Genomic DNA, 16,106 nt, shown 5'->3' on the forward strand with positions numbered 1-16,106 from the left:
ACACACACACACACACACACACAGAAACACACACAGATATACACACATCACACACACACACACACACACACACACACACATATTCTTTTTCTCTCTCTCTCTCTCTCTCTCTCTCTCTTTGTCTCTTTCTCGCTCTCCGCCCTCTCCCCACTATTTTCTTTTCCGCCTCTTGGTCGTTTAGATTCGGAAAATAAAACCGTTCTTTGGAATGTCTTTTGATCCCATAAGAACTGAACCTTGAGATTTTAAAACAAAGATAACTCAATTTGCATTCCAATAAAATATTTTTCGTAGTATTCGTTGTCCTTTTTTTTCTTTTTTTTTTTTATAATTTCGCCTAGCCGTACAGAAGTGTTGACTATACAGGACATTTTAGAATTCTTAATTAAAATTTGGTAGTGACTGAGATATTTCTATTTTCAGGATTATGCTCATTTTTTAAAATTGAAAATGTCTTTGACTATTGGGATTGTTCCATTTACTTTTGTGTAATATTTATTCTTGAATATATGTCTCCCAGATATTCAAATTGTTGAACTTGTTTGATGGTTCCACATTTGCTTGTGAAATTACAAATATGATTTTCTGCTGTTTACGATATGACCATGCATTCTACAATAACCCTTTACATTTATTTTCCGTCACTTTAGTAGTTAGAAGCAATTGAAAGTCCATACCTGAACCTGAAATTAAGACTGTTTCATAGGCATGTATCTGATATTCGTAACTTATTTTTGTGTGTCTAAGAACTGTTTCGATGCATATGTTGAACAGGTTTGGTGACATAACGCATCCTTGCCTCGTTCCTCTTTCAATCTGCATATGTTCGTTGCACTCTCCCTCAATTATTACAGCAGCGATTTGGTCTTGGATCTAGTAATAATTCGAAATAATCCTTACATCATTTCCATCTAGATCTATCTCTTCCAAACTTAAAACAGCTCATCAAGACTAACTTTATTAAAAGCCTTTGAATAATCTTTGAAATATATACACACATATTTCTGCCCTTCAAAATACATCTTTCCCTCTACTTGTCAGGGTGTTAATACCATTTCTGGTACCCTTGTTAGGAACAAATCTAAATTGTGTTTTAGGTGTTTCTTTTTCAAAATACTTTTTTCTCATTTAAAAAAGAGAAAGAAAATTAGCCCTTAAAGTAGTTTAAATGTATCTTTTAAATGATTCAAAGAGCGTATTATTCTATGCATCTCAGTAGCACAAGGCATTTTAGATAAAGCATAATATCTTTTGAAATCTTACCATTATCACAGATAGATTTTAAGAGCTTTGTTGTTATACCAAAACTAAATTCTGTCAGAGTTACAATACCTGAACTGGGACATTATCTGATCCTGTAGCGTTTCCTTGTTTCATTTTCTTAACGGCAGCTTGCACTTCTGCTTTCAAGCGAGGTGGTCCATTTCCTTCTTTCTTTTTTACTGGGTCTCCTCTATTATCTTTGAAAGATTCTTATGTGTATTCTTTGGTTTTGGAATGCATGAAACAGCTCTTTGTGTTTTTGGCATCTTGAAAGACTAATACTTGCTCAGTGTCAAAATCTGTAATAAATTGGTGAACTCGGTCAAAAACGTTTTCTGAAAAGAAGCCAATTAAATATTATAATGGACGGCCTATTATTCAGTTGTGTGAGGTACGCTTCAATATTGAGTACAGGTGTGATTTTACTCATGTGTAACCTTCTCTATCAAACTATCTGCCTCCCTCCTCCTCTCTCTTTTCGACTCCCCGCTACCCCCACCCCTTCCCCCTCTCTGTCTATGCATCGCCCTCGTCTGTTTCTCTGTCTGTCTGATTCTGAAATAGTTTGGCATATATTTAGTCTCTAACCTTTACAAATTTGGACTCACTACATCTTTACTTTTGTTTTGTTCATACCTAAACAGTATTAATATTGTAATCATGTTGCTCTTCACACAAACAAGTCTCTACACATTCTTGTAAAGCGAACAAACGCACACTCATCCCAGTTTCATCCACTTGTATTAAGACAGATACACACATAAAAACAAAATACATTTTGTATGTGAAAATGTAGCATATCATCTCATGAGAGAGACTTCGACGATACCGTGGTTTCCTTGCACACGTCTTATTGTGAGGGGTTTATTATTCTTGTGTCTTTCCACACAGTGCATATACGATAAGATAATAATACTTCATCTAGATGAAAGCCCCTCTCTCTCTGCATTTTCCCTAGTTGGAAATTGAGAGAAGTTCAGCTCATATTTTCAATAACTACTGTTTTAAAAGGACCAAGTGTTAGTTTTAATAATGAGTTGTCATGATTGGCCTCTAATCAAAGAACATGTTCATATTTTGTGTGTCGTTCTTAATATATTCGAATCAGAATATCATGCAGTAAATGACATAAAACTGACCATTACAGAAATAGCAAATCCTGAAATCCTATTACGCCCTAGCTGGCATTATATCTCATTTTCCTGAAGACAGAAAGATCCATTATTGTGTGACGTAAGGGATTTTCAAACAATGTGATCCGTCTTATAGTTCCTGTTTTTTAGAGGATTTTGGTTTGGTTTGGTTTCGTTGTTTTCCTTAGAGAGAAATGTAGTTATATAGCGAGCCCTGAGATACAATTTAACTAAAGGTTTACACAAAGACAACGAATTTCCTTCCGTGTGGTGTCTGGACACTCCATCGTAGTTAACAATAAAGCAGATACCCTGCCACCACCCACCCCACCCCCACTCCCTTTCCATTTCTTTGCGAGAGAGTGTCAGATGTGAACGAATCGAAATGCTCACTTTGAATGGAAAGTGGCGGGATGGGGGACATCATTGTTTTGTTTTGATTTTTTCCCCTCTGATTTTGTCGATCATCTACGCGCCAAGCGTGTCTTCCCTAATGACAATGGAAAATCCCTGATTTTTATACCGCGGTCGGAAGTACATCACTGTTGGCTCCTATGACGTCTGTGCTATCTTTGACGACGAGCTCATATGCTTCCGGGGCCGACGGAGACCTGACGATATTGAATTGGTTACCGCCCATTGTGCAGCCATTTTTGAGCGTCCCCTGAGATGGAGTCTTGTTTTTCCTGCACTGACGAACGATTCGGATTATCTCCTCTGTCGGCGGCAGCACCACCACAATAATGGCCATAACGACAGCCCACGTCTAGGGAAAGGAAAGACAACGAGATCAGTGTTTAGTTTCAGATGGTAAAAGGCAAGACACACAAAGACAATTCTAGTACACAAATGATATGTAATATAACCCATCGTCTGCACATCAAAAAATGTATAGGGAAGTGAAACTGGTGACAACACCAGTTTATATAACGGTGGGCCATATTGTTAATAGCCATGGTTAGAATTCCCGTTACGTGTTCTAAAACTGTGAATATAAGATGAGTTTTCGAGGCTCTGCATCGAATTGTCTGAATCATGTAGGGAATGGATTTTTGGTTATGTTATGGGTGTTAAATCAATGCCATACTATAATAAAGCAAATCAACCTTTTTACCCCACCTCGCTCCTTGTCCCCTCATCTATTTTATCAGTGTTTTTCACACCGACATGTCACTCATCATAACACTCACTACAGGCACTTCCTCAGACATTTTACTTAATTTGAAGTAGCCTACCTGTCTTCTTTCCTTCCTTCCCTTATTGTACCTTCTTCAGTACCCAACCAAAAGTCCAAGATTTCAAAACCAACTATTTGTCAGTAATTGGACGTTGGTATGTATGAAATACTCGTAGATCTACCCTCTTTTTCAGCATTTACATGTTATTCAAGAGGGAAGACATTCGATAGCTTTTTTGCTATTCAATAGGACCTTAAGAATGTTTCGTTCCCGTTAGATTAAAAAACAACAATCACAAAAGCAAAAAGAACAATCGTTATACACGCATAGAAATACTATAATCAGCAACAACAACAAAATAAAACATGCAAAATACAAGAAAAATACAAACATAAAAACAAATAACTCAAAAGCAACCTTCCCTCCCCCCTTCCCCCCCCCCTCTCTCTCTCTCTCTCTCTGTCTCTCTCTCTCTCTGTCTCTCTCTCTCTCTCTCCCTCCATATGCCTCTCTTTTTCTCCCTCTCTCCCCTTCCCCTCTCACCTGTGTGAAGTTGAGCCACATCCCGAAGCGAGTAAGGTTCATATCTGGGAAAGCCGCCATGATGCCAGGAATGAGGAAGGCAAAGAGGAAGATGCTTGCTGAACCCGCGATGTAAGCGGTCAGCTTGGCTTTCCGGAACGCCTGTTCCATCTGGGCGAACGATGGCCGCTCTTCGTACTCCATACCCTGGAAAGGCGGAGTGGAACTTTGGGGTAAAAGTCAATGATAAACAACCCCTACTACATGCTAAATAGAGCAGACCAGGTCTCAATCTTCGGCTCCGTTGTGGCCACAACTGACTCAAAACAATATGCACACCATATCCTTCAGCAATGCCGGGCACAACGTCTCCCTTCGTACACAGACGTAGCAGAATGTGACTCCCCTTGAGAGAAAGCTCTATGGCAGTCTCTTAGATTTAAAGCGGACTGCACAGTTTGTGCGCGACATCGGACTGTCTAACTGCTGTCATCGAGAACGAGGAAGAATAAGACCCCCTCCCGCCCCCTCCAAACCCTTTGTCTTAAAGGATAGAGACGTTAGGCTGCTAATGCTCTTGTTAAGGTCTCCAACACTAATTTCAATGGTGATCCCTGTGCCATTTGCAACCGATTGTTGTCATCTAGTTTCCCCTTTTTTACCCAGTTCTTCGTGGGCTCTCGGGAATAATTTGTGTGACTAATTTGGCCTTTCTAATTCGCTCGACGAAGACCGTGACAGAGCTCACCCTGGTGGTTTCTCTAAAACTTGTTTCTTTCCTATATTTACTCTTAGGCACCATTGCAAAATATGGTGAACGTTATCTTGCTATGGTGGTGTGTTTTTATTTAGGCAAACATTGTTTATAATACACTTAACATACCCAAAAATACATCCAAGGCTCAATTATGTTTACCTGTACAACAACGATGAATGATTTTGATGATAACAATGATGACGACGACGACGACGACGACGACGACGATGATGATGATGATGATGACGATGATGATGATGATGATGATGATGATGATGATGATGATGATGATGATGATGATATTTTTTGTTTCCTTAACGGGCCTGGCGGACTCCATGAAGAAATCTTCTAGCGAGAGGCTCTTTTTCGGCTCCATTGTCAATATTATGCTTAGCGGCACCTCCACTCGTCCAAATAACTCCATTCGAATTGCCATTGTTCCTGGACGTTCAAATATATGTTTGACATCCTCCTTTTCATGGCCGCACCTTCGGCAACATGGGCTGAGCTCTTCATTTACAAAGTTCTTATACCATCTTAAACTCCAATGATGGTCCGACCGCAGTCTCGCTAGCTCAACCTGGTCCCAGCGACATGCGGTAGATTTTGGTTCCCGCTTATAGGAGTACCCAGAATACACATCTTCCAGGTGCTGGTACTTAGTTCTACATGGTGGGTCTCTGATTTCCCTCTTGATCATTGGAAAGACTCCTCTGTATGTTGTTGATCGTCTGTCTCCTTCGATCTCTCTGGCTTCATTAGCAGCTTGGTCTGCTGCCTCATTGACTTCTATTCCAACATGGCTTGATATCCACTGAATTTTTATTGTGGCTCTGGCTTCACTGAACTTGCGGCACAAATTATTCATGTCCGAGCTGTTGCCCAGCAGCCCCTTGCAGAGGGACTGACTGTCAGTCAAGATCAGCACATTGGTCCTACTGTGGCAATTGTCAGCAATACATTGTGCAGCAGACATCATTGCCTGGCATTCCTCGTCATGAGATGATGTAAGGAATGCACCTTTAGTTTTAATAATTTCTGTTCGTGGTGGTTCATCATTCATTGTCACCACTGCTGCTGCTCCACCTTCGCAGTATCCTGCGACAGCCGATCCATCGGTGAAAATTGTCACATTCGCACCAACCTCTTTGATCACATCCTCAGCTGCTTCACGTGTCTTTACAGGATCACCACCTTTTCCTTTTACTCCTCTCAGTTCTGTCCGAATTTCGATTTCGCCATGGGTCTCCCATGGACAAGCTCTCACCAGATTGATAGGCCATCGATTATCTGCTTCAGGGGGGGAGGTGGTCTGCTAGATCAGTGCTCATCCGAAACCAACTTTTCCTGTGGTTTTTAGGCTTGACTGTTTGATCAAGGGCTTTCTTTCTAGGATGGTTTTCTGGTAATCTCTTAGCCATCTCTACAGACTTGAGGCATGTTCTTTTTGTATAGGTGGTGTAGTGCTCAGTTCTGGTCTCATAGCACAGCACTTCTGTTGTGTTGTTTTCAGCTGACCTGATACAAGTCGGAGCGCTTTGTTTTGTATTCTGTCCAGGGCCTTTGCCCTAGTCTTACTCAGCCAAGGCTGCCACGCTGGGGCAGCATAATCCATCTTGCTTTTCACAAACATCTGATATACTTTCTTGAGCGACTCCTTACCCCAGCCCCATTTTGAGTTGCTGACAGCACCGATAACCTTCATTTTTGAGGTTGCACTTTTGGACACCTCCTCAATGTGCTTGTTGAAGGTTAGCTGTCTATCCAGGTAGACGCCCGGCAGACGTGGAGTGGGGTTGAATGGTATCTTTTTCCCTTTGATCTGAATTATTGGTTGCCACGTTGCCTCCTTCACCCATGTTGAGAAGAAGCACACTTCACTCTTGGTTGCATCCAAGGTAAGCTTCCATTCATTGCTCTATTTCACAACCATTTCCACAATCAACTGTGCCGCTTCATATGCTTTTCTCTCTTTGTGTGACTGGCTAGTATTGTGCAGTCATCAGCGAACATTGATTAGATCAGCTTGGCGGAGGTTAGTTGTTGTGAGTCAGGGTTTGGGAGGGATTCTGCCAGGTTGTTTATGAAGAATATAAACAGCAGCCGTGATAGTACAGCTCCTTGGGGAAGCCCTTGTTTGAAATTCTGGCTCTTGCTTGTTTCTCCATTCAGGCGAACACGGGCTTGTCTGTTTCTCAAGAAATCATGGATCCACCTGGTTGCACGCAACGGAACTCCCTTGTCAGCCATTGAAGGTAATAGTCTTTCACGCCAAACCGTATCATATGCCTTGGAGTAGTCCAGCAGGACTAGGACTGATCGATGGAATGTTGGCTTTTGTTGAAAACTATCCTCAATTTCTTGACAGATTCTGATGATCTGGTCCGTGTAACTATGACCTTGGTGAAAGCCTGCCTGAATATCTGCAATCCATTCATTCTTCTCTGACAGGTAGTAAATTCTTTCAGCGTGCATCCTTTCTATAACTTTCACGACACAGGATATCAAACTAATGGGTCGAAAGGATGTCATATCACTAGGTGACTTACCACCTCTCAAGAGAGGAATGATAAGTGCGTCACGCCAGTCTTGTGGGCACGCTGCTTGGTTAAGCGACAGATTACAGCAATTCTTTCAATTTCTTTTTAGGAAAGATGGTGGTATATCATCAGGTCCTGGAGCACTTCTTCTCTTCATTTGTGTTATGGCACGCTCCAGCTCTTTGATAATGAAGTCTGGGTACGATTGTTGTTCATCTTCGCTGTTCACATCGTCATACAGTAGGCGCTTCAATCCGACTTTGTTTCTTCTGCGCTCCTCTTGGGTAAATTGGAGCTTACTGATTTTTGCATAGTTCTGGGCAAAAAGCTCAGCTTTCTTCTTTGCTGATGTTATCCTTTTCCCGTTGTGTTTCAGTACTTTGTTAGGAGAGTTGGTATCTGGTCATCCATTTAGAGACTTGATGAAACTCCAAGTTTTCCTTTCGTCCAGATCATTTATCACGCCATTAACTACCTCCTTCCACTGGTAAGTCTTTGCTTCTTGGACAGCCTCTGTAACATCTTTGCAAGCTTGTAACCATTCCTCCCTGCGTGAGGAGATATTTTTTTTTCTTAGCTTCTTTCTTTTCTTGATCAGTCCACGACACTTGGGGGTCATCCAAGAGTGGGATTTCTTGGACGGCTTCACCTTCCTGAAGCATAAGCTGCTTCAAGTAAGATGGCATTGAAACGTTGGACTCGCAGATTAAGATCGTCAGTTTCCGGTAAGTTGTCCATCTTGCTTTCAATCTCTTTTCGAAAGTCTGGCCAGTTCACTCCATTTCTTCTCCATCGGCGGGCCCTTGCAAAGATTGATTGATGTTTAGTTGCACTGTTCACTGCAATGATCAGAACCACCGAGATCTTCATCATCCACCTACCATACACATTTGCTCTTCCAGACACTTCCACATAGCGTGACATCTGGCCAGCTGATGATGATGATGATGATGATGATGATGATGATGATGATGATGATGATGATGATAAACTAATAACATCAAATCATACTGTGAGCGTTATAATACATTAGGTACATTTTCGTCTTGACTAAAGTAAACGATAGAGCCAAAGAAATAAATATTTATTAAGTTTTAATATTCAAAAACATGCCTGCAGGTGAAAAAAAGTAGATAGTAGAAACATGTCCTGGGGCTACTACATTGAGTAGTAACAGAAGCATTTCTCCATTTCAAAGCCATCGCTCTCTTTTCTAGACAAGTCAAAATGGCCTTGTGCGAAGGCCTGCTATTTTGACAAACCCCTCTAGATTCTTATACATTAGAATCGTCCTCTCTTACAATTTTTGAGTGGTTTTCATTTTTGCAAATGTCAATAATCGCGGAAAATTAAGTAGTACAGAATTTTGGCAGAAACTTCATACCTTCATGTCTTCACGATACAAAAGTTCCCAGGGCTGTAAAGGGTTGTCAATATCGTACATCTTCATCCATTCAAATTCTTCGTCCGCTGGAGCTGAAAACAAAGAGGAATTAACGGTGTTTGATGGTTAAAGGAACGGAGCAAAGCGTTTGTGTCGCAAGCTTAGGTCTTTTTGAGAACTTGAAAATTATTCAAAGAATCATGAAGAGGGGGGGGGGGGGGGGGGGATAGTGAACCTTGATCATAGCATTGAGCTGCATTTTGGTGATGTTGAAAGGTACATCTTTGATAGAGCGCTGAGAGGGTGTAAAAATCGAAAATTATCAAAATCTGGACTTATGTGGATTTTTTGCAAAAGCGATGAAAAGGAGTTAAATTTTGGTGATTTTGGATCAAAATATGGCACCTGAGCTAGTCATGTCTGAGGCTAAAACTATCAATCAGAGAATTTCAAAAACTTTTACTTTACCTAAAATTGTCTTTCAAAATACTAGTATTGGGTAGAAAGGGTAGAAATTGAAGCAAACATGATCCATTACGTAACAACCTTCGTTTTTCTCATATGTGTCACGATGCGGAGGAATCAGGCGATCGTCAATTTTTGGGCATGTGGAGTTATTGGTATCATCTGAAGGCGGATTTATTTGCCTTGCTTCCAATGAAATATATATCTACTTATCTTGAACAAGATATCTGCATTTGAAGGACGGGAGGACGCCTGGTTTGAGCGGTGAAATTAGTGAGAAAATGGCCGCCAAAGTTTTGCAACTCTAATAACTAAAGAGTCTTTGAAAATTGAAATATTTTCTGCCTTTAATCAATGTTTTTCAGTAAAATTCACAGGGAAATGTGCTTTCTATACATAAAAGAAATTAAGGGGGGGGGGGGGGGGGGCTACACCTGGAGGCTATCTCGCTTATTACTGGACCGAATTTTATCACATTTCACACATATAACAAGCATAGTAAGGAGTCTTGAAATCCGCAATCAAATTTGAGAAAAAAAGTTTCGTTTCCATGGATACGCCGCCATATTGGATTTTATTGACATGTCTTACGTAATGAATACCGCACTTATCGCTCAGGGAAATTGATTGTTTTTTTGCATACGTGTGCACAAACATTGAATCTAAAAATTTGTCTGTTGTTTTTTTCCTAATCGAATTAGAAAATTTTTTATGAATTTTTTCCTGAGGTAACATTCAAGTTTGCGAAAAATCCGTGAAAATCCACACTCCAGACACCACCAACAAAAATCTATTCCAAACATCAAAAATTCAACAGACAGATTTTTAGTATTACCTCTTCTCTTCATTCTGTGAAAATTTCATGAAGATTGGATGAAAAATGGTGGAGTTGTTCAAAAAAGTATAGAGAAAAGTAGCATTTTGAGAAAACGGCCGATAAAGAAAAATAAAATACTGACTTTATGAGGAAATGGCGGTTACAAACTTGCCCGGTATGGGAAAAAATACGGTTTTGGGGGGTTCTTATGCCATGAAATAGTTGTAGGAGAGGCTGTGGAAGCTAAATATGCCTACAACTCAAATTCCATGATTTTGAGCCGAATTTTGATTTTGGGGTAATTTTTAAAACTTTTCAAACTAGCGGATATTGCCCGTTTCTCAGATTTCGTTATTTTGACGAGCACCTGATTTCATCACGCTGCCTCACATATTTCCCATTTTGGATCGCTTTTTTTATTGTTTACTTCTTCTTTTCTATGTGAGTACAAATTATAGCTTCATGATTTCTTGCTCACACCATAACCTAGCTTTATACAACAGTTAGATAAATGCACTATAGTTAGTTATAGATGACAGTGCAATCACTTTGTAGGTGTGAAGGGGGAGGCAAGTTAACCGCCTTGAACTTTTTCCTATTCGACATATCGAAAACTCAATTGTATACACTCTTGATTTGAGTATAGATCCATATGCCAATACACCAAATCTGAATTTAAAAATAACCAAATGAAAAACCGTATTAGTTTAAAGAAAGACTTTTATTTTTAACTTGGCTGCTGTAATCGTGGTGACTTTGGATGTTTAAAAAATGCGATGCTGCTTTTCAGAGATGTTTTCCCGTAGGTCCCAATTACCTTGTGAGAAAGAAACACAAGTAGGTGTTCTTCAGACACAAACTTCTTACTTTTCCAACACACCAAGAAGCTTTTATTTAACCACCTCACTACCAGACCCGAGAATTGAGTTATGGAGCAGGTCTAAAAGTAAAAGCGCATTCCTGCGTTTCTTAAATCCCAGTTTATTAGACGTAAGAATTCATTGAATCTTTACTTTTCTTGTTTGAAGTAAGGGGCTGTCCCGTCTCAACCATCAACACTATCGACTCCACAATGCAAGCGACAGTGGGCTGATCCCGCGGAGACCTTTGTGTTTACAAAACAGCGCAATCCCCTTCACACTCTCAAATTTTTTAAAATTAATTTTTTTTCCTCTCTTCCACTCGAACTTGGCGGATAATCTGAAGAAAATCTAATTACCTACCTTCACATATAAAAAACCTATCTAGATATATGCAGAAACAAGACCAGTTAGTGAAAAGATGACAAATGCTTACATATTATTGCAAAAATTGTCTTCTATCAACAAGCGCCTGTGTTTATGTCGCAAAGTACAGTCTTTTGGAATTATGCACCTAGGACTTGGCATGGTGTATGCAAATGAACAAAACCCATTAAAATAACAAATTTGTTATTTTTTAATGCTATGTTATATAAAATGCAATTAGAGTCTTTGTAGCTCCAGTACTCACAGCCAATGAAGTTATAACTGAGGCGCTGGAACTGCTCACTGTGGGAAATGGGGGGAGTTAGTGTAGGATTGGGAGCATGATGTGAAGGATTTATTTGCTCGAAGTTAGGGCTATAGGAATTCACTTCTACTTTCTGTCCAACCAGAGAGCCCCTGACATTCTCGGACCGAGCAGTGAAGGGGTTAACAACTTTAAAGGTTTACCGTTTGTTTTACGTCACAAATACACAAAAAACAGTGTTGCATACGTACATTTTATCTTATGAGTGAGCAGTGAGCCAACGATGCAAACGGTTAGAGAGACCAGGAAACCGATGCCATTTCCCGCCAAAATAGTGTAGTCCCGGACTGTGTTGTCCAGGAAGAGGTTGAGCCCTCCAGGGTACTGCGTGGCCGCCACCATAGTTGCTACAACCCCGGACACCAGTCCACTCAGGCTACCTGTACGGACAAGTATTGTTTGTCTCAGTTATAGACCTGTTGTGTTATGGCTACTCTTATTCTGATTCTGGGACTCACCTCGAGCTGCTCTGTGGAAAAGGGAGAGAGAGAGAGAGAGAGAGAGAGAGAGAGAGAGAGAGAGAGAGAGACAGACAAACAGACTGACAGACAGAGACAGAGATACCGAGACAGAGACAGACAGACGCATTCACACACACACACACACACACACACACACACACACACACACACATACACACACACACACACAGAGATTAAGAGAGACAGAGAGACAAAGAGACAGAGTGAGGGGGGAGACAGAGAGGTAGAGAGAGAGAGAGAGAGAGAGGGGGGGGAAGGGAGAGAGAAAGAGAGAGATTAAGAGAGACTAAGAGAGACACAGAGAGAGAGTGTGTGCGAGGGAGAGAGAGAGTGTGCGAGAGAGAGAGAGAGAGAGAGAGAGAGAGAGAGAGAGAGAGAGAGAGAGAGAGAGCGAGAGAGCGAGAGAGCGAGAGAGCGAGAGAGAGAAGTTGTTTTGGTGCTCATACTATCTTATGCACTTGCGAGTGCTGTAAAACCTCTACTAAAACAAACAAAGTTTACCCAACCTCCTCACGTCTCTTCCAATCCCTACAATCCCAGACAGAACAGTAAACCCCACCGTGGCCCCCCGAGTAACCCCGGGTGTTGTGTACTTGGAAAAGTGTTCAAAATGAAAGGTCATTATTTATTTCTTCTCTCTCTCTCTCTCTCTCTCTCTCTCTCTCTCTCTCTCTCTCTCTCTCTCTCTCTCTCTCTCTCTCTCTCTCATTCACTCTGTCTCTCTGTCTCTCTGTCTCTCTCTCTCTCTCCCTCTCTCTCTCTCTCTCCCTCTCTCTCTCTCCCTCTCATTCTCTCTCTCTCTCCCATCTTCTATCCCCCCCCCACCTCTCTCTCAAGTTAAAAATAAATAAATAAAGACTACGGGGTGCAGAAAGGCAGAGTCACATTTCGATGTTATAACATTTCGTTGATGTAGAGAAATTTTAGTTTCAGAAGGACGTAAGATTGTTCTCTGTTTATTTCGCACAAAGGCACTCAAAACATTTTCTGTATTAAAATCTGATGTATTATTTTTACGGTATTCAGTAGTATCTTGAAGCCCCAAATAGGACTATAACTAAAAATAATTTTTTTGCTTTTTTTGACCCTTGCAGTTTTTTAAAATGTCAAAGAACCTGCTATGAGGCCAGTTCCGGTGGCCTTGACCCAGACAATGGAGAGTACAACGGGCGGGAAGCATGGGATGGTCACTGTAGCCCCAGAGTAGAAGATCCAGTTGAGGTTGATGCCGGACTTGAAGACGATAAGACCCAGAGGGATCATAGAGAGGGTGACCCACACGATGCACCAGTTCTTGAAGTCGAAGAGGAAGTCCATGTAGTCCCTGGGGAAGGGTGGTGGTGGTGACGATGGTGATTATGGTGATGGTAGTGGTGATGATGATGGTGATGGTGGTAGTGTTGATGACGGTCGTGGTGGTAGTGGTGATGGTGGTGGTGGTGGTGGTGGTGGTGGTAATTGTGGTGGTGATGGTGGTGGTGATGGTGGTGGGGGTGATAATGATGGTGGTGCTGGTTGTGGTGATAATGGTGGTGGTGATGGTGGTGGTGATGATGGTAATGGTGATGGTGATGGTACTGGTGATGGTGATAATGGTAGTGGGGGTAGTGGGGATGGTGATGGTGGTGGTGGTGGTGGTGATGATGGTGGTGATGGTGGTGATGATGATGATGATGATAATGTTAATAAAAAACAGGCGGTGATAGTGAAGCTGATGTTGTAGGTGCTGCTGCTGCTGCTGCTGCTGCTGCTGCTGCTGCTGCTGTTTCTGCTGCTTCTGTTGCAAGTGCTTCTGTTACCGATGATGATGAAGATGATAAAGATGATGATGATATTGCTAGGGATTTCCATATATTTTTTTAAATCCCAAAAACTTGAAACAATGATGATGCCTATGGTGTGGGAAAGTAGGAGGACGGAGAAGGAGGTAGAGGAAGAGGAGGGGGATGATGAGAATGCATAAGAGCATAAGGAGAAGTGGGAAAAGGAGAAGAAAAAAAAATGACCAAAGTGGAGTAAACGGCTAAAGGGATACATAAATGACACCACTCAAAACAACACCAACAACAGCGACAACAACAACGACGATAACAACAACAACAACAACTACTACTACTACTACTACTACTACTACTACTACTACTACTACTACTACTACTACTACTACTGCTGCTGCTGCTGCTGCTGCTGCTGCTGCTGCTGCTGCTGCTGCTGCTGCTGCTGCTGCTGCTGCTGCTGCTACAGCAACAAAAATAACAGATAAGCAAAAGGAAAGCAGCAAATGTAGCAAAAACATTAATTATGATCACAAATACTAGAACGGCGAAAAAACACCTCGATTCCCTGGTCAGGTAAAAACGTAGGAAAATAACCGATTCAAAAACAAAATTTAAACAAGAGCAACTTAAATATTATTATCAAAAGATCGAAGGAGCAACGATATCATCAACAACACAAGGAAAATCCAGATTAAAAAAACAACAACAACAATTAAAATAAATCCACAGCATTACAAGCAAAGATGACAAAACCCACTACGTTTCGCCTAGATACCTAAATCTCCCGTGCGTTGTACAGGAGTATGGCTGTTTGAGGTAATATTGAGTACTATCTCTCGCACGCGCGACATCCTCAGTGCATTGAGTGCAGTTGGTAGCGTTAGCGCAAGAACACAGCTCACTCGTGTGGTCACCGTGCGCGTTCGTGGTGGACTTCGCCAAACCTTTTCTGGTCTTTCCGCACAGGACGCAGTGGTGCGGTTCCAAATTGTTTCTGTGGAAAAAAATAATAAAATAAGAAAAATAATACCTCAACTAAACAAAGAGGTTATAAGCAGAAGTATTGGTAACCTTTACGGTAAAATAGAAATACGTTTGTACATGGATTCATTCTGATTTTTGATACGCGTAGAAGGGTAGAATCACTGAACAATACAAAAGGGGGAACAACAAGCACAAACCATCTGTTGACGTATAGTGCTGCGACTTCAGCCTCACAGCCTGACAGTACTTACACGACATTCTTTCACCTGAGATCATAAATTTGTACTTTTTGTATATTCACACTTTCAGGGTGTTAAACTAATTGGCTATCACTATTTAAGTTGTTTATTCATTTTTAAACCCTATCCGTACGCCCTGGGGTTATTTTGTACCCCCGGGGTTGTATTCTTCACATTTTAGAATACTTCTAGTTCGAAGATCTCTTTGAAACTTTCAGTATTTCTCAAAAATAAGTTAGACAGACTGCTAGGCAAAGCGTACGGATCGGATTAACGAGTAAATTTCTTCTTTGGAAAGTGGTGGCACAGAGTTCCCCAAGTCGTATGGATACGATAGTCAAAAACGACGAACGGATAGAGTTAATCTTTTAATAATTTGAATTGAGAGTAGGCAACAAGTATACGACAGAGACAGAAATATTATGCGAGTAATACAATTTATTATTCAAATGATTAAAACATGTAGAATAATAATATGTTACATTTAAAACATTTAAACACAACATTCACAAAATAAAAGGATCATGTACATGTGGCTAAAAGTGATAAACATTAATTATCCTTCAGTGAGAAATTCAGGTATATAGAGGGAATTTCGAAAAAGGATGAACATTACACCTGAAGTTTCGGGATCTTGTTAAAAAGGCTTCTAAGCCAATTTAATAATACTCCAATGTTCCTCTCAAAGCGATGGTAGTTTATTCTGGAGGGAGATAACTGTGGTAGTTATACCATGTTTAAAGCAAAATTGTTATCTTCCTTTAACGGAAGCTCTCGGCACATTAATACCCAGAGCTGTGAACGAATTATTTTGCATTTTAAATTAGGTGTAAGCCCGAATTCTGTTAATGAAATTTTAACACTATCTAGATTTAATTGGTTAGCAGTGGTTGGTCATTTCATTTTTTTGCGTGGATGAAGTGGTTGAGGTGGAGGGGAATTTCTTTTGGTGTATTTTCTTTTTCGTTTTATGTTAGGAAAATCGCGAGCTTTGGGGAAGAGTGGGAGGGGGG

The 16,106-nt window shown here is 40.8% G+C and overlaps 1 protein-coding gene across 1 annotated transcript in view; it reads right to left on the reverse strand.

Annotated features, from left to right (window-relative positions):
• Positions 1–276: 276 nt before the first annotated feature.
• LOC101857968 (urea-proton symporter DUR3) overlaps positions 277–16,106 on the reverse strand; it is a gene marked incomplete in the record, with an annotated part of 88,436 nt that continues 72,606 nt past the window's right edge. The window contains 6 exon segments of the mRNA XM_035971388.1: positions 277–3,162; positions 4,118–4,303; positions 8,778–8,869; positions 11,802–11,990; positions 13,208–13,416; positions 14,646–14,864. Coding sequence (XP_035827281.1) covers positions 2,914–3,162; positions 4,118–4,303; positions 8,778–8,869; positions 11,802–11,990; positions 13,208–13,416; positions 14,646–14,864 — 1,144 coding nt within the window.

Source organism: Aplysia californica, unplaced genomic scaffold, assembly GCF_000002075.1.
Source record: "Aplysia californica isolate F4 #8 unplaced genomic scaffold, AplCal3.0 scaffold00426, whole genome shotgun sequence".
NCBI classification, from domain to species: Eukaryota; Metazoa; Mollusca; class Gastropoda; order Aplysiida; family Aplysiidae; genus Aplysia; species Aplysia californica.